At 41.7% G+C, this 26,719-nt stretch overlaps 1 protein-coding gene across 2 annotated transcripts in view; it reads right to left on the bottom strand.

The window, feature by feature from the left end:
- Positions 1 to 26,719, bottom strand: part of PJVK (pejvakin) — a 151,549-nt gene that overhangs the window by 91,241 nt on the left and 33,589 nt on the right. For both annotated transcript variants that reach the window (XM_085645213.1, XM_085645212.1), the window contains exon 2: positions 9,893 to 10,088. In XM_085645213.1, the coding sequence (XP_085501339.1) occupies positions 9,893 to 10,088 (196 nt within the window). The remainder of the gene's footprint in view (positions 1 to 9,892; positions 10,089 to 26,719) is intronic.

Genomic DNA, 26,719 nt, shown 5'->3' on the forward strand with positions numbered 1-26,719 from the left:
GCACCGGATGAATTTGTTTGTTGCCAACTGCATACATTTCTTAAGATTTTCTTAAAGCTGTTAAACTCCTAAACATCAAAAGCCGATTTTATGACCAATTCATTACAGACCCAATTTTATGTTTTCTCAAGATCTATGTAAATTTTGAAAAATAACCAATAGACGAATACAATGTTTTAAAGTGGCATAAACTCTTAAACAGACTTGAGCTAAAATCGTTTAAAAAGCTATGATGAATGGATTCTGCATCATAAATGTTTAAAGTTGATGATATGAGTTTTCTGCTAAATGTTTTAAAATGTTTTATAATCGTGTTTGTATGTTTGTTGACCTCAGTCGAGGTCTATATCAAATAAAATAAACTTGAAACTTGAGTGTATTTATGTAAGAAAGAGTGCGTATATGTGAATGTGTGTGCATGTGTCTGCAGAGTGTTTGTGTATGTGTGTGTGTGTTTATGTGTGAATTCGTGTGTATGTATATGCATATGTATGTGTGAGTGAAAGTGAAGGTCAAAGGGAATGTGAAGTCACTTCTGCTACCTCTGGCATTTTGGCGAAATTACATCCATACTGGGGACCCTGCCCACCCTTGGCGGAGTCGCCCACATACTCCTTGTGGACCCTGGTACTCATCCAGTGGTCCACCTCCTGAGCAAGCTTCCTGGGGTCAGTCAGCTTGCTGTCAATCAGATGCTGGCGCAGCTCTGGAAAACAAAGACTATATAAGTGTTCCCATGCAATCAAAATTATGCAACCCCTGATAGTCAGTTACCTGGCTGTCCTTTATCCAACCATCCAGTGTTCTGAAAAAATGATCAACACAGTCCAACCAAGTATGAGAATCAGATCTAAACTTTTTCTTATCTTGCTTTGGGGTGAGACCATAACGGGTGACCAGGACATCCTTCATGATAGAGTAGGTGAGAGTCTCTGCTGGCCCTAGGGCTGTCAAAGTGTCTCTCCCCTCTATGTCAAAGTGCTTCCACAGACCCGTCGCCCAATGTGTGTCAGGGACCTGTTTCACATGGAATGCTGCCTCATATGCCAAAGCCAAGCATGTATGTCATCCTCCCTCATTCAATCATTTACCAGATCCTTTGGAATGTGCACCTTCCACCCAGACTACACTGGCTGCATGCTGCCACCATTTGAACTGGACTGTTCCTGCATGGCCTTGAGGTCCAGTCCAGCTCCTTCAAACTTAAATCATGTTTTGGAAGCAATTTTGTATCCTCTGAAGCAAGGGATGTCTCCTTCTCCTGTTGCTTATGCTCCAATCTAAACTTTTTACTTTCCACCGTGAGCTTTTCAAGCTCCCGCTCACGCTTTCTGACCTGTCGCCTCACCGCCAGCTCCTCTGGGGACAGACTCCTGGATGACACACTGCTGCTACCCCTGGAAAATGCTCCCACAGACAGATCCTGCGCTCCATAATCCCCTTGCTGGCTCTGTACCTCCAGATCCACATTCTCATCCTCAGCCTCCCCAGTCTTTTTTTGCTGCCCACCATGCCCTCAGAACCTTTTCCAACTCCTCCTTCCTAGCAGAGCTTCTAATTGGGCATTCAAAATCCTTTCAGAACTGTTTAAGCTGAGCCACTATTTAAGACTGCAACGTCTCAATCTCAAACACCAAATCTACAATCTCACTTGCTGGGTCACCATGCTGAGACATGATTTGTGGATACTTCAAGGATTATCACAAACCAGGGAAAATCAATAAGCAGTATGTGGACGCGTAATGCTCTGCTTTCAGTAGTAGTATACACCAATCACTGTATGTCAAAGTACAAACACAAGTCCTATCCAAACCGCTGACCACCATTGTTAGAAATTAGGGTCTCTAGTTGTTGGCAGTGGTATACACCCTGTCCAAGTAGAGAACCTTCCTGTAACAGCTCAACAGACCGTCTTTGATGTACAGCGCTCTGATACCCTGCCGCGTCTTGTTCGCGCTTTATAAAACGTTTCAAATAAAAATAAATAAATTCCTCCTAGTCAGGGCAAGGAAGTAACACACCCAAGATAAACCCTGATCACTCCAATGGGAGCTTGGCACAAGCAGTCAGGGCTATCTCAGAAGCAATTTGTAAAGTGTTTGTACAAAACACACACAGTAACACAGTGAAAATACTACAAATGGACACCATATCAGTTCAGAAAAAAAGTTTCTATATCTAAACTAAACACGACCAAAACAACAAAAAAACAATATACAGATCTCAAAATATGACTTTTTAAAGATTTCAAGCAATTCTGTCCGTAGGACTCTATGGATGCAGTGATTTTACACAAAGTGCCTTGGATGTGTCAAAATCCACAAAGAAAAACAGCTGCTGAGAGGAGGAAAGCTTTGGAAAACACAGCGATGAGCCAATTCCTAAGTCGTGTGGGAGGCAATGCATCAGTTCTGCTGCACGAAGAAGAAGTGTTGCGTCGAATCGGGACTGTAAGGGGAAGCAATGCTTTAAAATACAAGAGATTTCTGGTCTGCGGGTGATGCGGTGGAAAACTTGGCGCACAGGTGCCGCCAGCAAACAGGAGTTGCATTGATTTCTTCAGTTGCGGTCCCACGATGCATTGATTCTTTCAGTCGCACCGCCGGGCCTGTGTTGGAGTCAGAACCAGTGTTTCAGACCTCGGAGACCAGAACCACTGAATCAGGTTGTGCTGGTTTCTTTGGCCGCAGGCAGGCGATGCGTCGATTTCTTTGGCCACACAGCGGCGGTACATGAAAACTTCTCTTGCATTGGAAAAACAGACACTGGAAGGGTGAAGCGTCGATTTTGAAGACTTTTGTAGCTTTTCATAGCAGGAACAACCTCCAGAACTGGAATTGGCACCACTTGGAAGATCAGAACTCCCAGCATTGGAGTTTAGGGATGTGGGTTCGGTGCTCGCTACGCCACCGGTTTAAAGCTAGCCTGGCTGATGAGGGGTGATGCCCCGAATCCAGTCCCAGGATGCTTGTCTTCCGGTCTAGGGAGGTCCCGGCCTGGCAGTTTGGGCTGGACTGTTCCCATGGGGAACAGGCTCAAGGCTGATTTGTATATGGCTGGTTCCAAACTGGAATGCCATGACACACAAAAAAACGATGGATTAAACCCAGATCTGTGAGTGTGTGTGAATGTTTTACAATATTCAATATTCCGTCCATCATCTTTTTGTGGTACGAAGACTTTGATGGCCCTGAGACTTCTTAACAGGAGGCAAGCACACATAAGCACATGGAGAAGCTTCACAAACAGGATACACAGTAAAATCCAGTCCTTTGCCACCCCAAAGCAGGAGCAGCAACTACAGGCAATCCAGCAAAGCAACACACAGCAAAGGGGCAGTACTCCGCCTTGCAGCTCTTCAGCTTTTCTCCTTGGCAGAGTCTCGTCTTGAGCCATAAGTCTTGTAAAAGTCTGGGATTTTAGGTCCAATACTTATACCTCTTTTGGCCTTTGAAGTAGGCATTCTTCAAAGAATAGTCTTTGAAATGCACAAGTTCTTCCCTTGCCCTGTCTTGGCTCCAGACATTTTCCAGGGGGGCGAAGACGGCATTGTGAGAGGCCAGGCACAGCCCTATTCAGGTGTCAATGACAACTCTTCTCACCACTCTAGCTCAGGAAGGCACATCAGCCTGGTGAGGGGTTATCAGGATATGCTGGGCACAACTCAATTGCCTTTGTGCGACTGTCTAGAGTGAATGCACAAACAGGCCCCTGTCAGTTTAAAACAGATGTTGATTTCATAGGCAGGCAGAGGCACAGGATGGTAAAACAAGAAAATGTCCACTTCCTAAAAGAGGCATTTTCAAACACACAATTTAAAAACCACCTTCACTAAAAGATGTGCTTTTAAATTATGAGCTCAGAGAACCTAAACAACAAATCTCTAGCTGTTCCCAATTGAAAGTTACACTTGTAAAAGGTTTCAAGGCAGCTCCAATGATAGCCTATGGAAAAGCTAGTCCTTGCAATAGTGAAAAACGAAATTGGCACTTTTTCACTATCAGGACATGTAAAACACACCAGTACAAGTCCTACCTTTCACATACACTGCACCCTGCCCATGGGGGTACCTCACACCTAACTTAGGGGAGGCTTAGATGTAGTAAAAGGGAAGGTTGGGGCCTGGCAAGTGGGTACACTTGTCAGATCAATATGGCAGTTTAAAACTACAACCACAGACACTGCAATGGCAGGCCTGAGACAAGTTTACAGGGCTATTCGTGGGTGGCACAAGAAGTGCTGCAGGCCCACTAGTAGGCCACTGGTAAAATTACAGGCCCTGGGCACTTTACTAGGGACTTACCAGTAAATCAAATATGCCATTCATGGAGAACTAGTCAGAATAACAATTTACACAGGGAGTAATTGCACTTTAGCACTGTTCAGCAGTGGTAAAGTGCCCAGAGTACATAAACCAGCAAAAACGAAGTCCAGCATAACATCAAAAATACAGGAGGTAAAGGCACAAAAATAGGGGAAACCATGCCAAGTACACCAGGTATAACAAAACCTGTAAATCAAAAACACTCAATGCCCACCTGTACAATAAATTACATTCCCAAATATACACAGACATTACACTTAATCATCAAAACTTAAGTAACATTACATATTTTAACAGGACATCATATAACAAAATAGTGCAACACACTAATAAAAACACATCTAAATAAACTTATAACTCACAAACGATATCATACCCAACTTTTAAACATCCATCCTAGATCCCTTCTACCCTTAAAAAACTAAAAAAATCCTTAAAAGGACTTACCTGTTCTGACGAACAGCAGCACCTAACCATGACTCCAATCTAAACCAACTCATAGAAGGTGCTGGACACTAAAGAGGTGACATTTACTATTTCCACTCCAATCCAAACCAACTTGGGTAAGGTGTTGGACACTAAAGGGGTGACATTTACAATTCCCACTTCAATCTAAACCAACTTATAGAAGGTGTTGGACACCAAAGGGGTGACATTTACTATTCCCACTCTAATCTAAACCAATTTGGTGATGGTGTTAGACACTAAAGGTGTGACATTTACTATCACCGCTCTAGTCTAACCATGTTGGGGAAGGTGTTGGACACTAAAGGGGAGACGTTTACTCATTTACTATTCCCACTCCAATCCAATCATATCGGGGAAGGTGTTGGACACTAAAGGGGTGACAATTACTATTCCCACTCTAATCTAACCATATTGGTGAAGGTGTTGGACAATAAAGGGTTGATATGCACTATTCCTACTCCAATCTAAACCAACTCACAGAAGGTGTTAGATAGAAAAGGTGGGACATTTACTACTCCTACTCCAATCTAAACCAACTTGGTGAAGTATTGGACGCTAAAGGGGTGAAATTTACGGGAAATGGACTTTACAACCCGGGTGTACCACGCGTGCCGTTTCCCTGTATGTGCAACCACACTTGCCTTAACCACGCATATGCCTTAACCATGCATATGTGGGTTTAAGGCAGTGCACGGTCTAGATGTCCTGATGGGCAAGAACAGAGACAGGAAACGTCGGGACAAAAAGCTCGATGTGGGCAGGTACAATGGGCTGGGGCCAGGTTTGGGAGGGTGGAGGTAGTTTTAGGGGTGGGGTAGTTTTTAGGGCATGGAGGTCAGGGTTGTGTATAGGGCAAGTGGCCGGGGTTTAGGACTCAGGACAGGGGAGGTCGGGGTAGTTTTAGGTTGTAGGGATAGGGGTCGCTTTTAGTGCTCAGGGGGGGTCGGTTGTTTATAGTGCAGGGTCCAGGATTTTAGGGCTCAGGGCAGATGGGGGGTTGGGGTTGTTTTAGGTTTTACGGGTGGGGGTAGCTTTTAGGGCTTGGGGGGTTGGTTTGTTTATAGGGCAGGGGCCATGGTTTTAGGGCTCAGTGTGGGGGGGTCAGGGCAGTTTTAGGTTTCAGGGGTGGGGTTCGTTTTTAAGGCTTGTAGGGTTGGGTTGTTTATAGTGCAGGGGCCAGGGTTTTATAGCTCAGAGCGGACGGGTTGGGGTGTGATCTTTACCACACATCCCTTCACCACGAAATTGCATAGTAAAGGCATGCCTGGTAAAGGAAGGCCTTGGTCAGATGCATTCACTGTTCGGGCTGCGTTGTAGAGGCACGCTTGGTTTTGCCATGCGTGCGTCTGTCATACAACCAACATTTACTCTTCCAACTCCAGTCAAACTATATTGGAGAAGATGTTGGACACTAATGGGGTGACATTTACTATTCCCACTTCAATCTAACCATACTGGGGAAGGTGTTGGACCTTAAAGGGGTGAAATTTACTATTTCCACTCCAATCTAAACCAACTTGGGGAAGGTGTGAGACACTAAAGGGGTGATATTTACTATTCCCACTCCAATCTAAACCAACTTAATGAAGCTATAAAAAAGCTGCAATTTTTTTTATCCAATTCTAAATACAACTTTTTACCTAGAATATTATATTTACAAAATGTACAATACACTATTAATAGTACTAATTATCCATTTTTTAGTAAATGTTTAAATTTAAACAATTTTAATATCATAAACTACTAACATTCATATACAAATTTAAAGAAAAAAAAGTTATATTTTATTTAATAATACATTTTTCTAGTTTGTAAATAATATCATCTACCATTCATAAACTTCATAAAAATAAAATCATAATTATTTCAAATGAGCAAATTTGCTAAATAAATTGTATAAAGACTTTCTTAAAATTTTACATTAAATCATTTTTTTTAAATGTTTTATAAAAATATTTCAAAATGTTTTCCTAATTTTTAATGTATACAATTATAGCAATTTCATTGAAAAATTGCCTATTTTTAACTAAAATATTTAAATACATCCAAATATAATACTTTGTATATATATTTAAAAACAATGAAATATATCTTATTTCACATAAAATATACATATAAATACAAATTTAATGAAATACATTTTACAAAAAATGTATTTGCCTATTTGAGACATTATTAAATAAAAAATAAAAAATGTAATATAATTTTTTTTTTAAATCTCCCCACTCTTAGCCCCTATTAACCCAATATTCTGCTACTAAAAATGTTTTCCATATTTAATAAAAATACATAACTGCACTATTACTTTCCACAATATATGTGAAGTCCCAATATTCTTGACGCAATATTTCTGCAGCACAATATTTTTTATTTTGTCCAAACACCGGAAAAAGCATTAGAATATAACTATGTAAAAGTTTATTTTTATCAATCACAGAAAAAGATTAATTAAACTAATCCTACAATTCAATAAATTGTACAAATTCATAGTAAGCAAAAAACAAACTCCTGCATCGATCCATATTTTCCAAAATGTTATATTATTAAGTTTTAAAAGGAAGTGAAATAAAAACATTTCTGATATATCTAACTCGCACCTCCACCATGCTATTCTCTTGGTAACTCTTCCCTTTTTTTCTGTATCATTTCAAATCAATGTTTTGAGCTTGGCTGGCAACACAAGTTAAGGTGTCTGCTGTGTGTGTTGGAAATCATTGTGAATTTAATTGGAATCATAACTCAGTTCATAAGTGTAGTTTTCCTTAGTGAATGTCATTTTTCACGATGTACTTAATTTTTAACCCTCACTGCCCTCAGCCTTCAGGTGTGTGTACCAAGATTTGGCCTCAGAGACTGACCTGCGGCAAGTCCTTGTTCTTACTCGACACAGGAAGCTAACTCTTGCTGCACAGGGTCTTTGGCCCTGGGAAGCAGGGGTTGGCCACTGGGCCTGACCTGCATAACAACCAAAATGAGATTGATTTTAAATAGCAGAGATTATACAATCATGTTAACCTTTTAAAGCCCACTCAGCAACTTTTTAAACGCTTATATCTAAAAAAAACTACTGAGGGGTCAATTCCGATCCGGGTCGGAAAGCTCTCCGACCGAGCCGGATTCGGAGTGTTTTCTGACCGAGCCGAAGACCTGTAGTCCGACCGAGCGAGTACGATGCGGCCGTATGCTGCTGGACTCGGTTCGGTCGGACTCCCATAGAAGTCAATGGGAGCCGGTCGTACGACGCGTAAATGGGCTCCCATTGACTGAAGGGGTACGTCTCGCACAAGGGCGCCCCCTACAGTGGGCACGCGTCAGTGCCATCCGCACCGTACATGCCTGTGTTGGGGAGACCCTTGGCTCTCCCCCTGTGTCCAAATCGTAGGGCTGCGGGCGACAGGGGGTCCGACGCGGACCCCCAAAGGCAACTTCCTGGACGTTTTGCGAGCCGGACACTCTGGCTCGCACCGGCTGTCCAACGCGTGCATCGTACTGGATCGTTCGTAAATCGCATCCATTGCACGCCACGGTTAGCTTACGGCCGAGACGTACGGAGCAGTTCGGACCCGGTAAAGACTCGGTTGGTGAATTTCACGTAGCTCGCATCGTACTTGCTCGCTCGTACAGCTGTACGAGTCGGGCGGAAAACACGCGTACGGCTTGTAGTTTTTCCAGCCGGATCGTGTTTGGTGCCCTTCGGACCCGGATCGGAATCGGCCCCTGAATGTTGAAATGGCAAAACAAAGTAGAGTAAAGTTCTACATTGATGGCAAATTTATTGTAAAACAGTGTGGCTGACATGCACTTTTTAAATCGTAGATACCCCTGACGAAGGCTAACCAGCTGAAATGCATTGGGTTGTGATGTATTGACTTGACGGGAACATTTAAATTCTGTAACGGCTCATTGATAGGCCTGGATTGGCAATCATGAAGCAAGCAACATGCATAAGAATGATGAATTTTGTACCCTTTGACGTGACACGAAATGGAAAACTGTGGAATAAATATGGATAAACTTGAATAACTTATGGTTAAGGTGGATTAATTTGAACTACCGTGTGTATAAAGCTGTGCAACCCACAGACCCGCAAAAAGCGGGTCACATTTAGTCATTTAGAAATTTATTGTAAACCCATCCAGCCGTACGAGCTGTAGGCATGTGCAAATTTTCTATGGGAGCTAAAATGTGAAAACACATTGTTTTCACCCACTTAACTCTTTAGGTTGAGCTTAGGCAGCTGATATGCTGTCTTTTCGAAACATGCTGTATTTACTATGTGGGCTTACATAGATGGTGAGAGCAGTGTTTTCAATAGAAAACTCTGGAGAAGGGTACCTGGTGAATTGAGGCCTGGGGAAGGAGGGATGTGACGTCTCTGATATTGTAAAGTACTACACTGCTTTTTTACATAGGCTGTTCAATACTCTAGTGATGCATTTGCACACAAAATGTTATAGTGCTGTTGGCTTGCATTGAGGCACTTGTCTTTTTGTCTGTGCCTTAAAAAGCCTTGGAATGTGTCCATAAATGTTTCCTGACGAAAGCATGTATTCCTGAATCATTCTGCATGATCCAGTGTGTAGTAGTTGCATAGCTTTTCAATCCCTGAAGGCACAGCTCCCAGGATAATTTGCTGCACAGCGAAACACTTATAAGGTCCCAAAGGCAAGACCTACTGAACAGGTCTGTTCGAAAATTGGCATGCCTGACCTTAGTTGAATATGCCAAACAGTTGCCAATTCAGGTGCAAATTCATTTATGGAGCCCAAAAATATAGGCAAATCAATACTGCCTTTACAATATAAAGTGAATGTGAACCATAACTGCACTGTGCCGAGCACTAATGTCTTATATCTATATGAATTTTATGGTTTTACATGTTAGGACATATCTGACTTTCATTTAGTCCTCACCAAGCACTAACATCTAGTATACATCTAACCTCATGCAAAAAAGACACTCAAATTCCATTCTTTAGTAAATAGAAACAAAATATGGATTTTACACTGGCGCTTATACATACTAAACAAATAAATATAAAAAGAAGAAATGTATAACATACTCAATACTGTGAACAGCCTAAGCAAACGCACTTCTTACCTAGAAATAACTTCTTTTAGCAATGTTGGAACTTCAACTTCGTGTTTAGTCACAATACCAAATGAAGCTTTAACTGCAAGCGAATCCGATCCAGAAATATTAACTCCGACGTCATTCATAATTTGGTTGCCACGCCTACCATTTAAAGAAACGTCTGATTTATCTTCATAGTTTAGCAACTGGTATGAGGAAACACCTGCATGCACATGAAAGAAAATGGAGTACCATTAATTTAAAGAAAAGCTCCATGATTGTGCACATTCTAGAACAAGGACTACTGTTTAAAAACACAAGTGGTACCAAATGCATAATTTTCAAAAAATCCAATCGAGAAAAACATAATTGCGGGTAATGAAATGCACATGTAATTTTACCTTGTCACAGTGTAAGCAGAACACGATTTTCCTACAGTAGATGAGTCAAGAAATTTGATACCTGGATAATATGACGAAGTCACCTCTCCCGTTCTTGTTTCATTGTCTAAACAGCATTGTTAAAAAAGCAGAGAAACATTGATGTACTGAAAACTACAGCATTCTTAAACCATAGATAAGACTGGTAGATTAGAACTCGGCTACTAGATTTCTGCTAAAAAAATCAGTGGGCAGAACCTGTGATTCTTACATACGTTTGAAAAAAATAGAATTTTTATTCCGGTAACACATGAAGATGTCTATTTAACAGAAACTGGAAATCAATTGCTAATTATAGGCACAGTTTATCTTGTGTTCTGAGCACGAACAATAGCTGCGGGTGGGGGCATCTGGGCTATCTGGATGAGAAGTGGTCTGCGCCTCTGTTTCATGGGATGCCATAATGGGCAGTGGTGGTTGGGCAACTGTGAGGAGTTGGCAGGCAGACAGTCTGCATTGAAATTTGACTACATTTGGAAGGAGTATATTAAAACACAGCAATTCACTGAAAAATAGGCGCCATATTGCCTCTGCAGTGATAAGGTGCTAAATATGCCCCACCACAGTCAGGTGTATCAGGTCACCTCACCCTAGTACAGCCTAATTAGTAGACTTGCATCCACATGACTCCTACCCTTTTTTGACTGTCCTAACCACTTCAGTCCTAAATCTACTCCCAACACTGTAAACCAATACTTTCTCCTTCTACATACTAATTTTTCATCTGACCAAACTTTCTTCCAGAACAACTTTCTTCATGGCCTCATACTTAAACCTTCTGTTTTTGGTGCAAAACAACCTAGGCAACATGCCTCAACCTCCTTGCATATGCCCCAAGAAACACCAGTGGATCTTGGCTCAAACATAACACAATTGAATCATAAAACTTACCTAATACCAAATATCCAACCATTGTCCACTCCACTCTGCTCTACCCCAAAACAGTAACTTCCACTACAAATCTCTCCTCAGTTCAAACCTTTGCAAGTCTTCCTTTCCCCTCACCCAGCCTTTGTCCCTTAGAAAATCAACATCTGAGATATATACTCATGATGCCAGCTGACACTATATCTAGTACAGGAGGTTTTCAGAAATACTGCTGAAATTAAAAACCCACAAGCCTACATTGATGAAATGGCCCCAACCCGAACCTTTTCTGATGCCCTGGCCTTTCACTTCATGTAAAAAGCCGAAGTACTACCTACTCTCCTGTGCCCCAGGAACCATGAGACAAGCACCAGGAACCAGAAGCGCAAATTCCAACAATGAAAACTAACACCCTAAATGCCTTCTCTCCCATGGCAGAATAATCATTTAAATAATGACTATCACACAGCACATATCTAGAATAATAACTAAGCTTCATTGGCAGTTTAAGTAAACCTATTTTTTAAACAATTTATCAGGTTTTCAGTACTAAGCAATCATTTTTATTCACATTTATTTTCCATTCTGATTTGGTATTCTGTTTTTTAAGTTACATTTGCTTCAATTTCAGTTTACCACTAAGGGAAATAAATAGAGGGTTACGTTATTTATTGAAACAAAGTCAACATTATCCTTTGCAACACTTTAATAGACTAATTATGATTTTTTTGTACACTATTGTTATACAGTGTGTATGTGAGGTATAGATGTTGGAATAAATCCATGTTATGCTGACAGTATGTCTGCTGGAAACAGCAAGATCCATTAAGGATTGCCCTTGGTTTGAAATGGCTCAAGATGGAGGGAGGTTTGTGGATTATCTGCATTCCTGGAGCATGAGAGGTTATTTAGACACTGAAGTGTGAGAGGAAGGAGACAGGGCTATCCCTAGAAATTGTATGAGGACCTTCTATCATGCCATTGCTGATTAGTCCTTCCTGACCACTTCCGTTTGGTGGATGGTAGATACATTGGGTTTAGTCAGCAGATCCTGTTGTTAGGGGAGAGGAGATTCCTACAGTGGTCCTGCCTTCTTGTCTTTCCTGATTAGTAATTCAGAGAGGCTAAAGACAGCCAGGTGCAAGATCTTCATACTTCATCGTGCCCATGTTGTGGATACTCCCACTTGGAGCCAGCATTGTCATTACCTGCTATGATAGCCATCACATTGCTCGAAGGCTGTGTCTGCAATGCACCTAGAAAATTAAATTTGAAAAGAAACCACAACATAATGGTTCTTGGACTGTAGAAAGTTGATTAACAACCCCCATTTGGAAAACCAGTATACAAGTCGGATCCAAACCACCTCCTTTTCAGTTGCGAAGCCCTTGTGACCAAGAAAGGGAGTGCTCTGCAGAGTGTTCATAGAGCTGCTGTGATTCATGTCTGGTATCAGTCTGACAGCCCGTCTCCCATAGGTGAGGGAGACATCACATGTGCACTTGCTGGAGAGCTGAGGACCCACTTAGTGCTTAGAATTGTGCCTGCCTGCTCTGAGGGGGAAAGACAGTGTCTAACCAGAAAGAAGAAGTGACTGCTCAGGAAGAAAAGCCCAGCTATGTTACCAGTGAGTGGAGCACCAAGAAGTGCCATCTTATGATTGGGAGTGTCACCAGTGCCAGCCCGAGCTAAGAGGCTGGCCGCCGGCCGGCCTCCTTACGAGGTTCCTGAGGCAAACCGGCTGAAGAAACAACCCCCTGAGTGACAGTGGCAGTGTTCCATATGGCATTCTGACTGTGACTTAAGGACCTATTCTGCTACTGCTCCAACATGTTGTGGATGGAGATGTCAGCACCGCCATACTGGAGGGTCGCCTAATGGGCTAGAGGCCACAACCGCTGAAGACGAGCGACCATCGCCAAGCACTGTTGTGCTATACCTTCAGCGACAAGATCCAAGAGGCGAGTCACCAAGTTTACCCACCAACCACTGACTTGATGCTGCTCTTATGACTGTAAAGGGTGCACTACAACAACTGCAGCACTGAGTCAGGTTCTCATGGACTGGTGAAGACATAGTCATATTTAAGGACTATGTCTTGCACTAAGAGATAAAGCTGCCTGTTAAAAGGATGACTGTAGAACATCTTTGCAATATATAGACTTGACATAGGGGCCCCGGTAATTGTTCACCTACAACAGTAAGTGAACTTACACCCGTTCCCATTCTCGCTCATTAATTTTTCCTTATTGCTAGGTCATTATAGTAGTGTTAGAACTGCAGCCATCACGCTACAACACTGGAGTAGGCAGGGAACTGAAGCAATTTCACTAAAAAAACGTGATTGGAACTATAGGAATTGGTTATAGCCCATTAGATGTTGTGGACGTCTGTCTTTGAACCCCCATTACTGTGTGTAGTTCTTCATTTTGCTGTGCTAATAAAGTGCTTTTTTATGAGAAGCCTTTGACTGCTTGCCCTCACTTGCCTGAAAGTCTAGGCACAGTTTGCAGGGCCTAAATGGGACAAAATTCTAGGACACCAGAGGCAAATGACTCCAAACACCATAGTAGTGGTCCAGTTTGCCCTGGCTGCCCTGTAGCCCCTGAACAGGGTCTGGTAAAGTCTGAGTGAGTAAGTATATGAGTGTGCTAAAGTTTCTTTGTGTGATTAAATGTCTGGAGAGATCCCGAAGATATTTGGGACTTGTAGAATCTTTCTATTTGGTGGCCATTTTGTACTTTGTTAAAATGTATATTATTGTGGAAACACTTAGAGCTTGTGGTATGAATACTGTGTTATTAGGGTGATGAAGTTTTATTTTTAGTTATAATACATTCCACACACGTAAGTGTATGATAGTTATTGAGTTTTTGTAGTTTTGTGTTTTTAACTTGATTGCCATGCATAAGTCATTAAATCATTATAAAGTAAATTTTATATTTTGTGATAAATATTTTGTATATGGTGTTTTTTTACAATGTATATTGGTGCGTTTCACATATTCCTTACACTGCAGCCTGTAACAATGTATTGGCTACTGTATCATCAAGTTTCTATTTTGATTCCATTTCTGTGTAATTATTGTATGTTACATATTTTATATTAGATATTGTGTTTTTTGGTTTGCAAAAAATAATTTTACGTTGATTATGTGTGTAAAGTAGGGGTACGAGTTAAGGATATGAGAGTAAACTGGGATAGGAGATAAGTTTGAGGCGTTAGCGTCACTTTAGAATTTCAAGTCGTTTTCATGTTTTCAGACCCACTTTTGGGGTTTGCTCAACGAAAAAGAAATGCTGACCAGGTGGGTTGACATGATGTCCCTGCCTGCATTAGAAGATTCACTGAGAATGCTCTTGTGGGAGCACTTTCTGTGAAGATTCCCACTAAACTTTGGGGATGATCTAAGTCTAGGTTTCTTATACTTAGTTAATTTATTGATGTGATTGCACTTTTTATATTGTCAATGCTGAATAATCATCTTGGCACTAAGGTGTTATAGAAGGATTCCATTTCCCAGCATGCACCCTGTTGTTTCAGTGATTAATGCATCCCATTCATGCTTTTAAATTGATTGCACTTGCAAACAATTAGGCCATGTCGTTCTTAGGTAGGCCAATAATGATGTTACATTCTTTCTTTGAGACAGCTGGCAGCAGTGGGTGAAACATTGGCTTGTGAGTGGTTGCCATCACTAACTTTTTCCACTCTAAATTGCACATCAGCACTTACACTTTTTTAATACTTTAAAAAAATAAAAAGATCAACGGCAATCAGCATGGCACTACTTGTCATTTTATTTACTAAGAACTTGTGAGAAACATGGCAATGACTGATACCTTTATGGATGACACTCTGGAGCCTTTTGTTGATGAGGCCGGTCACCACCAGGCCAATGGAGGAGAGCCTCCCAACTGTTTAGCAGCTGGCCAGTGAATGGAAGACTTTCAAAAATAAGATTTCGACTACCAAAACTAATTAAAATTACAATCTGGTTTGGACTTTTAAAAAATTACACGCAGACATTTGGTGCACAAAATGAAAACATGAGACTTTGAAGGTCTTTAATCAGTGGCTTTCTCCTGTAATAAATCATGCTCTTAAAATTGTTTAAAACATGTGCAAGTAAAATTCATAGTTATGTTAACCAGTTTAGATTTTGGTTTAATTATAGAATTATTTTCCTAACTTACAATAATTATTAAACATATGTGCAGTGGTAGTGTATAGTTTGTATTTACTTAACTCCACCTTTAAAAAATTGCACAAGAGCAGTGACAGCTAAACAGAATTATTGCCTTTCAGGTGGCTCAAAAGAAACTTCATTTGACCTTGCAGATCACAGTAGAAATGTGCTGTGAAATAGAGACGCTCAGAATGACCTCAGACATATCGTGTTAGTTGCTGGTAGAATGTTATTTTAAACAAGAGCTCTGTTCACGAACTGACGTATAATAATATAACGCACACGCATTTCAAAATGCATTGCCACAATCTGTTCTAATGTTTCCTGTTTAAATAATAATATTCTCTTGCAACTAATGTAATGTGTTTAGTCAGAATAGCATGGTTAGGAAATAAATAGGTTTCAAATGTGCTGTGAGGACAAAGCCATAGCCAGCGCCTGATGAATTAATTTGTGGACACGCTGGATTTTAATTGGATAAGACAAGAACAGACCACATGTTTTGTAACATTTTACCATTTATAAATGTGTTCCTAGTTTAGGATTATCAGGAACCAGAACTAGAGGGGAGAAAACTGCCTTAGATGAGAGCAGATCAGAACAGACCTAGACGGGGAGCAGAGAGGCAAGAGCAAAGAACAGATGCAGAGGAGGAGACGGCCGACGTTGATTCGGAGCAGACAGAACATAAGGATCTGGAGAGATTTGTGTGCAGTAGAACAGATGACAGGAAGGATTTAGTACATAAGAGAGGGGGGAGGCAGTTCAGCTGAGAGACATGCTGTGTTTCCTTTGACATTTATTAAAACCCCAAGCTTTATGCTTTGAATAATTGGCTTCAGCAAGGCTTATTTGTTCTATGCTTTATTTTCTCTTTATGGGAAACTCTGCAATTAATAATTATTGATTTATTAGCTTCATGCTAATATCATTCTTGCCTTTCTTTTTAAACTCTTTATGGGTTCTGACATAATTTCTGCCCCAATTCATAGAATAGGGATTCTTTCCTTAATGAACCACGCTGTATGCATATTATAACATGATCTGCACTAATTATATTTTTCTACTATCAATTCTGTAACCTGATTGATATTTGAATAATGAATAAAGACTTTAAGAAACCTCTATCTTTAATTATAAAATAAGAATTACTCATATCATCTCATCATTGACTCAACATAAAGTAATTTACAGTTGATGATACATAACTTGTGTGTTCTATTTTGGTTATTGCTCCTTTAGAAAATGGTGGCAAAGGTCCATTGACTTGAAGGGAAACTATTAGAATTTCCCAAGGACAAAATAATGTAAGCTGGAGTGTTTAGTCTTAAATGCTTGTTTGGTCAAATCCTCACAGACCTTTCCCGCATCAGTCAGAACATAAATGAGGGACTTAATCACAGCGTGCTGAATTCTGAAAATATTTACGAAATGTTATACAATTTTAAAAATGTGAAAATAAGTCAAATTAAATTTATTGTGTAATTCACAATTAAATGAGGCCTTGAGGTACCCAATTTTGAATTATCTGTGAGGTCAAGCTAGGTTCCCATTGTAAAAGTACAAACCAGTTCATAAATACACAACCAGTGGGGGCTCACTGACACGTTTTTGTGCTAAAGTAGGACTTGTATCCAAACCATATGGTTAGGTGTGAAGGAGGAGAACTAAGAGGGTCTCGCTCATGAATAAATGTGTCTTTTGTGGAGACTAGGAAGTAGGATTCCAAGATGTGAGGCTTCACTTGAACAGCAGGAGATACCCTCAAGAATATCTGGGTGAAGGGGAGCGAGACAGTATACACTGCAGGGCTTGTCTTTGTGAGCAATCAGTCCAGTATTTCTCATCTCTGCAAATCAAGGTAGGGCAATAATGCAAGGATGAGCTCACTCTTCCTAATGTTTAGAATATAATTTCTCACCTGGGACCTTGCATGTGCTCCTGTGTGAAATCTATGCACCTTGGGTGCTGTATCTGTGACCAAGGAGAGGTAGACACTGTGGTATGCTCTCCCAATATTTTGCCAAACAAATCTCAGTCAATACGAGGGTGGCTGATTACATTGTTCGAGAGCCTGAACTGGCACCCTGTAAAGTAAGCACTGAGTATTTCTTACTCAGTACATTTTCCTTGCATTTATTATTGCCTTGAGGCGTAGAGGTACTGAAATGAATGAAACATCCGTATTGATAAGCCTTCCAAACTGACGACGTTGCTGTGTGTTTCTATGCACAAGACTAGGCACATCCGACTTTTTACAGTGTTTCTATGTTCGCAAGTAGGCAAATCCACCTTTTTATAGTGTCACTTACATATTATGCATAGTATCTGTATTCCTTGTCCTTTTCGCTTATATTCATTTTATGATGTGTTCATTTCCTGGACAAAAACGTCTGAATAAGGAGTAAATTAACATTGAAAACACCAATAATAAAGGCACCGCCTGAGTAGTGCTGAACACTTCCACTCTCTCCTGCACCTCCTTGCCTCATAAATGACTAGTTGACTTGGGTATAGAGTGTTATTAGGTAGTGCTCAGTTTTTAAAATGTAATTAGGGTCTTGGGCATTCAAATGGAGCCAATCCTAAAGATGTAAATGTGATTCATAAGACTAAGGATTCCTTGGGGTCACCATAATGTCTGCTATCCCGACAAAGACTTCAGGGGGATATATTATGTATTAGTTGAGTTTCTTCAGCATCAATATATATAGTTGTCATGTTTCTGTAAGCATTTAACTAGGAGCTTCTCTTTTCCACCATGGACGTAGTCATCACTAGTGCAGCAGTTGCAATGGCACCTGAGCCCTTCGGCTTGAGTTGTCCTCAGCACGTCAACTGTGGCTATATAGCACCACCTAAGTGGGGACATGAAACACTATTTTCAATGTTTGAAATAGGGTTCTTACACTATTCCTACACCACTTTTTACCACTGCATAAAGCTACGTCTAATAGGTTTCAATTAAGTAGATTAATCTTTGACCTGCAGAAGTCTCTGTCAATAACACAATAGCATATAGTTGCGAAAATTAAGAGGCTGATTACAATGGGGGATGGACTTTAGTCAGTCCGCCATCGTCCCGGGGCTTTGGACCGTCCGCCTATATGGCGGTGGTCCCACACGTGGGATTACAATGCGACCACCATTGTGCATCTTTACCATTACGGAGGGTGCTGCTAGCTGCAGCACCCGCCACAATGGTAATAATGCAAGTTTTGCATTTCCGTGCATTATGTGGCAGGCACCACTCGGTGCCTGCCACATGGTGTAGGGAAATGTTGGGGGGCACCATAGGTGCCCCCAAGTACAAAATTTGAGTACCCCTGCTGAAGGGGGGGCCACTAAGTGCCCCCAAAGTACATCCCCGCCAGCCTGTGATTGGCGGTTGAACCGCCATACACAGGCTGGTGGGGATGCAGCATCCTAATCTGGCTGGCGGTGCCTACTAGGCACCGCCACCATTTTAGAGATGCTTGGTGGGTCACGATTGCCTGAGGCGGACCCGTGGCGGACGGACTTTGCATCCACCAGCCTATCGCCTGTCACCGTAATATGGCGGGCAGAGAAGTGCTTCGAGATGGCAGTGAAACCGCCACTGGCAGGCTGCTGTGGCTGTTTCACCGTAATCACCCCCTAAGTTCTCATGAGAGGTATGTTCTCAAAACAGTAGACACAATGAATATAAAGTTATAGTAAGGGCTAAGCAGTGCACCCCAAATCTCTCAAATTCATGAATGTATGCCTATAGACAGGCTGCAATGTGCAACTTCAAAATGACCAACACCTAGGACAGGTTACAGCTTCATGTTATTTGTTGTAACCTTCTAAAGATGGCACCTGAAGTGTTTGTTTCAGTTGTAAGGGAGTTGGTAGTTGCAGAGAGCCCAGATAAGAGAAAATGCTATCTGGTTCAGCCCTGTTTTTATTTAATTGGTAAAGTAGGCAGGGGGGAGACCCTTATGGTAGAAAATAGTTTTTCCATGCTAACCCAATGAGGATCCAAAGACTTGTAAAGGTAAGGCTGCAGTGAAGAAAGGAAAGTGGCTTGGTCCATCAGGGGACTACAGCTTTGACTGGGTGATTGTGAACATGTGGCAGCTTCAGGTGGCAGTCAAAATGGGTTCCTGCAGGAGTATGCAGGAATTCCAAGAGTGGAGAAGACAATTAGTGCTAGAGATGTCACACGTTAGGCTCTTGGATTGGTGTGGTATGCAGTCTAATGGTGACCACTCATCGGTGAGGTGATAAGATTGTATGTCACAGTGGAGAAGGTGCAGCAGAAGTAGGGCAGAAGGATAGGCCTGGGTCTTGGGCGGGCAGTGTTAACTAAATAGACAGGGTTCACTACATGAGGACTCAAGACTCTAGGAGATCCTGTGGAAGTAAGCAGTAGGAGATCAGCCATACAAAGTATCTTCTTATCACCCTGGTGACCTGTGGTCTGATCAGCCAGAGAACAAAAGCCTAGCTATGGAACTTGTAAAACACAATGAAGGTCAATAAAAAATTGGAAACTCCAGTAGATGGTGGAGGGTGAGCATAGCATGTGTCGAATTAATATCAGTGCAGTGGGCCATTATATTTTTAGTGAGACCATTGGTCGTTGAAGAATGTTGACACAATTGAAGATCACAATATAACAGGAAGAGATTATCTATGAATAGTGTGATTAATCATTTCTAGGTCATGCATACCTTTTTAGGTCGAGCCTAGGCAGCGCAAGTGATGTCTCTCCGAGACATGCTGTTGTCATGTAAAAAGTATTCCTTTCTATTGGCTAATCTGTCTTCTTTTTGTTGCTTGTTAACGCCCACAGCACAGCTCCTAACTACTGGTAAGTTTCCACTGGTGTATTGAAGTGTTTGTTTTAGAACTATTTTCTTTTTTTCCTGCTCATGTTGAACGTACGTCTATGTTTTATTTGAAGCTCCTCCTTGCTTGGGTCTGAAATGGAAGAGATATTTGTGCATATCCAACATGACATATTTTTGTTGAAGCAATGAGTTTTATTTTGTGAATGTGTGCACAATGAATGTCCGACTTCACCGCGTGGTTTTGTAATTTATGTATTGATTTCGGTTTGAAACTGTTTCTTTATTTAAAAATGGAGCATGTTTTAAAACCACACAAACGTTTGTGATTTTGCACTATGGTGGTGTTGGCTTTTTCCATCAGCCTCCTGGTAACAGTCGGGGTGAGCTTGTTTGCAAATAAAACTACATATTCAGCGTGAAACCAGAAAATGGTTTATTCAACTCAAGCATTCGCCGCCCTTCATCACAGTGCATACTCTGCAAAGGGAGTTTTTATTTTACAAACTTTAAAATGATCTAAACTGTAACAAATATCTTTTTTTAAAACACACATGCGCATAATACTACAGTGCTGTTTGCTTTGTTCCCACACTCTTTTTAAAAAACTTTTTGAGAAATACGGCTGCACTCCTGTTCGTATACTTCGATGCTATTTCCTTTTTCCAAAACCACTGTCTCCTTGTGGAACAGTATGTAATCACTGTATCCTAGAGGACCTCACTTGATGTGAGCTTTACAAAATGTTTTCATTTTGTGTTTCCTTTCTATTTACACTTTGTTGCTGTATTGGTTTGTTCCCTGAGCCTCTGTTATTTTTGTTACAATGCCGGTTTTTCTTGTAAACATACACAAACGTATGTGTTTTTACACTTTGTTAGTGTTGTTTTTTTTCACTAGCTTCCTGGTAACACTCGCCGTAAGCTTCTTTTAATATTGTTTGTAAAAAAAAACTACAGAATATACATGAAAACAGCAAATGGTTCACTTTACCCAACCCTACCACTTCCTTTATTACAGTAGTAATCTGGGATTTAAATTTTCTAAAATGCATAGACATACAACTGAAACTAATATCTCCGTGGAAAACACACGTGCACATAATACCATGTTACTGGTTCTTTCTTTTCATCTTTTCACAAGCATTTAAAAAAACATTTTGCGGAAAACATTAGCGTTCATGTTTGTATACTTTAACATTTTGTTTTTTTGCCTCAAATCACTGGCTCCTTTTTGAACAGCATGCAATGTTGGTACCCTAAATTTAAAAGTAATTGTAATGTACCTGATATCTCTTTTAAATAAACATGTGCGCCTAGGTTTAATACAAACACTGTTGGCGCAGGGTTGTTGTTTTTTTTTTTATAAAGCACATACATCCCAGTAGTTCCCAGGCATTTCAAAGGAAGACAAATGTTTTACATCTCAAACACAACTTGTTTACTGCAGTGATGCTTATCTTACTTGCTGGCACCTTTTACAACTTAACATTGGATACAAGCCTAATTACTGGTTTGTTTACAAAGCAGCATGCAAGCCAGACACAGGTTTCAAATCCTCTAGCTTAGCACAGCAGGCTTGTCTACATCCTGCAGCAGCTCTATTTTTTAAACAAACAGGTGTGAACGAATAACAATTGTTGTTTTCAATTAGAAGTGAGTTTATGCTCACGTCTGTATGGAATATATTTTTTAAATAACACATTTCTTTCATTCTTAAAAGAAAACACTAACCATATGGCTATTTCTAAAAATGTATTTGATTGTATTGTGCCCAAAAAAACGCAGAGTTAACATGAATTTTCTAAATTACTAGATTTCTGATGTGAGTCTGTGCTTATGTCGAGTCTGTGTTTTTTAGTATGATATGTGTTATGCTTTTTAAAAAAAAGATCATTTGATTTATACCACAAATCTGCCAAGGGATTGCACTTTATAAAAAAATCAAGATGAACTAAACTCTAACAACAAGTACATTTAAAAAGACGTGCACTTACACTTACACATACGTTGCTGTTTTCGTTTTTCCCACACGCATTTGCCAAAATAGAATTGGGAATACAGCAGTGTCATGTTTGTATACTTCTTTATAATTTCCTTTTTTTAAAAACATCCTCCTACATTTATTACAATATGAAGTTAACTCTTACTACAGCATGCAATCACTGTATCCTATGCGACCTCACCCAAGGTAAGGTTTATAAAATGTTATTGTTTGGCGTGTTTTGTTATTATTTACAATTCGTTGCTGCGTTGGTAGGTTCCCCGAACCTCTGCTCCCTTACTTACAATGCCAGTTGTGGATAACTGAGCACTAGTTGTTCCAGAGGCGAGAGGCCACCCCTACAAATCAGCTGTCTCCTCTGCTTTTCTTCAGAATCTAGACGTCACAAGTTTTTTTTTTTAGGTGTTGCATAGGCACATGTGCTGTCTCTTCCAAGACATGCTGTATCTCATCTATAGGCTTCAAACATGCCAATCATTGTCATTGGTTCTTTTTCTGCCATTTGGAAATCCTTGCATTTTTAAAGGGGCATTGGCTTTATTTGTCCCACCTTTGGGTGTGTTTTTCACATCATGACTGCTGCCTCTGTTACATGTCCCCTTACTCCTTTTATTTTTTTTTACGGCATACTCTTTTTTTTTTAGAATTGTTTTTTGATGGGGGCTGTTCTTCCTGTATGCGTTTACCGGAAGAGAGTTCAACCATTGCCAGTACAGATCGACATTTTTCTTTGATGTGGCCTTTTCCTTCTAAGGATCGGCATTTGTAATTTTGTTTCTGTTTCAATTCGCCATTGTTTATTTCATTTTATTGATTCCGATTGGCATATTTTTGTAGGCATGCCATTGTTTATTTAATTTTATTTGTTCTGATCGGCATATTTTTCTAGGCATGGGGAGAGTTGACGATGAGACTTGAACCCGGTTCACCAGACCCAAAGTCGGCAGCTCTGTTGGTTTTCTACACCATCTCAAGTCGCTAAACTTGTTTAGCTTTCACAGGGTGACTTAGCTCTGTGGCTCATAGTTCACCTCCGTTGGTGTGTGCAGTCTAGACTGGCTTTGTGTCTTACACAGGTCCTCCTCTCTCCTGTGTAACACAGCCTGGTTCAGTCTCGCACAGCCCCTCCCCTTTGAGCTTGCCCTCTGCCTCTGTATATGAGCCTTGTTAATATCCAGTGTAACACAGGCAGTCTCTGCCTCCTTGAGTAGAGAGGCTGTCTATTTTCTCACAAATATCCTGTCTATATGTCTGCTTAACCCCACTCTCCTCTGTCTCTCTCCTTCTTTATACTCAGTGTAACACAGGCAGTCCCTGCCCCATTGAGTAAGCAAAGCAGTCACTTGTCTCACAAATGTCCTGTCTGTGTGTCTACTTAAACCTCTCCTCTGTCTCTTGCAAACTCCTTCTTAACACTCTGTGTAGCACAGGCCGTTTATTTACATCTTGAGTAAGAGAGGCTGTTTATCAGACCTGCGGATTTCCCAACTCCGTGTGTCATCCAGCTCACCTCTCTGACCCTGAGGAGAGAGGATGTGGAGAGGGCGGCAAGCATATGCCGCTCCTGCCACTTCCCAGCCCCATACCTGCCAAGGTTTCAGATTGCGATGTGAGATATTTTCATAATTTCAGTGTAATTATGAGTGACATTTAAACGACTATGAGGGACACTTTTTTACGAGCCAGATCAAGCAATGGAGACAAGGGAAACATATAATTATCATAAATGACACCCATTTGAGCAATGAGAAACTCTAAGAAGATCTTATAACAGCTGCAAAGCACCAGAAATGGAAGGGCACTTACCTAGTGCCCTTGTAACCTGATCACACAGTGATCACAGACACTCAGCATCAGGCAAGCCTCAGGAGAGTGAGGCTGGGACACACATAGGTTACAGCCAGCCAGGGCACTGTACATAGCTGCGAAATTTTCAGGTTGCTTATGTGTGACATGTATATGGTTTCAATGTACTTATGAGCGTCATTCAGCTGCCAAATATGTGACACCCAAAGTGACACTTTCTTGCGAGTAAAACCAAGCAACGAAATCCATGAAAACAGAAATTACACCCTTTTAAGAATAGAGAAGCTCTAAAAAGATCTTGAAACTGTTGTAATCCCCCTGAAATGGAAGGTCACTTATTTAACCATAATGACTTGCATTTTTACAGTGCTTTGGTTGCAGGCTAGGACCTCGTAGCACTCTAACACCTGTACCAAACAGGATTCAGTTCTGTTTCTCTCTGATTATACACACGCACACACACACACACACACACCTGCAGTGATTGCATTAACTAATTGAGGTTTTTTAAAGAAAACTAGTGCATTTTCCATCAATTTTATTTTATATGCAATCACCTTTGCATATTATAAATATGTTTTGAAATTATTTAATTGTATTAACTGCTTAATTTCTTTAAACATTTTGATTTAGCTGATCTTATACTGTCTGTAATACAATTTTGAAATTACAACTTGCATATGCACTGTGTTTACAGCTGCAGGATGGGGCTTTGTAGCACTATAAACATACAAGTCCGTAGTCCCCGCTGCACCAATCAGGATTCAATTCTGTTTGTCTCTGGTTACCGCACCCAGACATCTGCAGTGATAGTATTTCCAAATGAGGCTTTATAACATAAAAAGTGCATTTCCCACTCATAACTATACTTGAATTTAAGCTTTGTGTGCTATTTTATATGTTGTACCAAAATTTGAAGACCAACAAAAATAGTGACAGAATTTTTTGATCTATTAATCCATATCTGTAAATTGACCATGCTTGCACTTTCTACTTGTAACACTGCCTACACTGTAGCTGCCCGCGGTGCACGCAGTGTGCCCCTGTAAGAGGGCGGCCACCTTAGTGCTGCATTCAGGCACATCTCCTCCCACCATTCACTGGGACCTCTTCCCACAGGAGTCCCCAATGTCTGGGCCTTCACGGCATCATCTTTGGCATGCAGTGGGCTGGGGCCATAAATGCCCCACCCACTGACCATCCTCTTTGTTCCCCGCTGGACACGCTGTCAGTGTGTCACGTCTCGTCCCCTGGGTCCAAAGGTACTGCAGGCATCAGTATTTGCTGTGAGTGCCGGCCTGGGAGTGGGACCCACGACACCCCGTAATATGCCACATAGTCATGAGTGCCATGAGTGCACTGGTCGGCGTGGCAATGCAACCCGATTTCCATACATCCACTCCTCCGCCTCTGTCGTCTTGGTATACTATGCATGGCGGGGGCGATCTATGGGTGGGGCACGGCGATGGTCTTGGGTGCTCAGGCCCCAACTGACAAGGTATCTGATGGGGGGCAGAGGTTATGCACTGCTAAATTCTCCGGGTTATGCGCTCCCTCTCACCTCTGTCTCATTGCAGGTTCAGACACAGTACATGCTCGCACCGCAGCTTCTCTTGCTTTGGGTACCGTATGCCCTGCTAAGTACTCCGGGTGTCTCCGACTGCCATCCACCCTCCCCCTCCCCAACGGATTGCCCCGTCAATCGTGAGAATACCTGGTGGGGCAGCGAGCTACAGGTCGGGTGTGGTGTTCTCCGGCTCCCGCAGTCGTAGTAGCGGGCCTGGGACTGCCGGGGAGTCCCGACTAGAGACTATGGCCTTAATGCAAACACAGGAGACTCACTGTAGTTTGAATGGGTCCGCCATCGTAGCCCTAGTGGCGTACGTACGTGAGCGACCAGCATTTATTTAACATTGTCACGTGACTTACGCGTACGCTCGAGGCGTATCGCGTCATAGTCACGACATTACATTCCTCCCCAACAAACATGAAAAACAAAACATTGCTACTAACCTCTCGGGGTTGACTCCCCGCCCAGCATCCGCCAATAGCGGAAAGTTCGAACCTCCAAACAATGTAAAATGAAACAGTCTTACGTGAGGTAGTCTTTCAATCGACAGGATGGCTCAGGGTTGCCCCTCAGGCTGTACTGCGACATACCACGGCCTTGTGAGTCTCCGCTCTTGCCATCCAGAAGATCAGCGGGGGTCAGAGTCTCTCGAGACTGGGAGCCAGGGCTCACCGCTGCACTGGCTGGTCCTCTCTGCGGAGGTGACCTCGGGATCTCGGACTCTCCGGTGTCCGCCATGACCAGCTCCATCTCTCCTCCGCCCGGCCTGATGTCTTCCACCCGTTTCGTGGTGAGGTTGTCCTCCACTTGGTTGGGGGCGGCCCCGTTCTCTCAGGGTAATATTTCTTGAAGTATGATACATTCCTGGTTATCCTCTCTCTCCCTCGAGTGGCAACAACGCAGGTTCTTCTAACGGACACCACCGTCCATGGTTCCTTTTCGAAATTCAGACGAAATTTGCCTCTGTTGACTCAGTTTTTGAGCAGTACAACATCCCCTCGGTGGATGTGTGGCGTTGCGGCACTCCGCCGGAGACTGACGTGAGCATGTGCCTTCCGTCGCCGGGCATCAATGAGGCTATCCTTGGGGGTTTCCGGTTGCCACTCTGGGTGATGAGGGATTGAGTCAGTGACTACCCGTCCCATCAGCAAATGAGCAGGAGCC

Source organism: Triturus cristatus, chromosome 3_1, assembly GCF_964204655.1.
Source record: "Triturus cristatus chromosome 3_1, aTriCri1.1, whole genome shotgun sequence".
In the NCBI taxonomy this organism is placed as follows: Eukaryota; Metazoa; Chordata; class Amphibia; order Caudata; family Salamandridae; genus Triturus; species Triturus cristatus.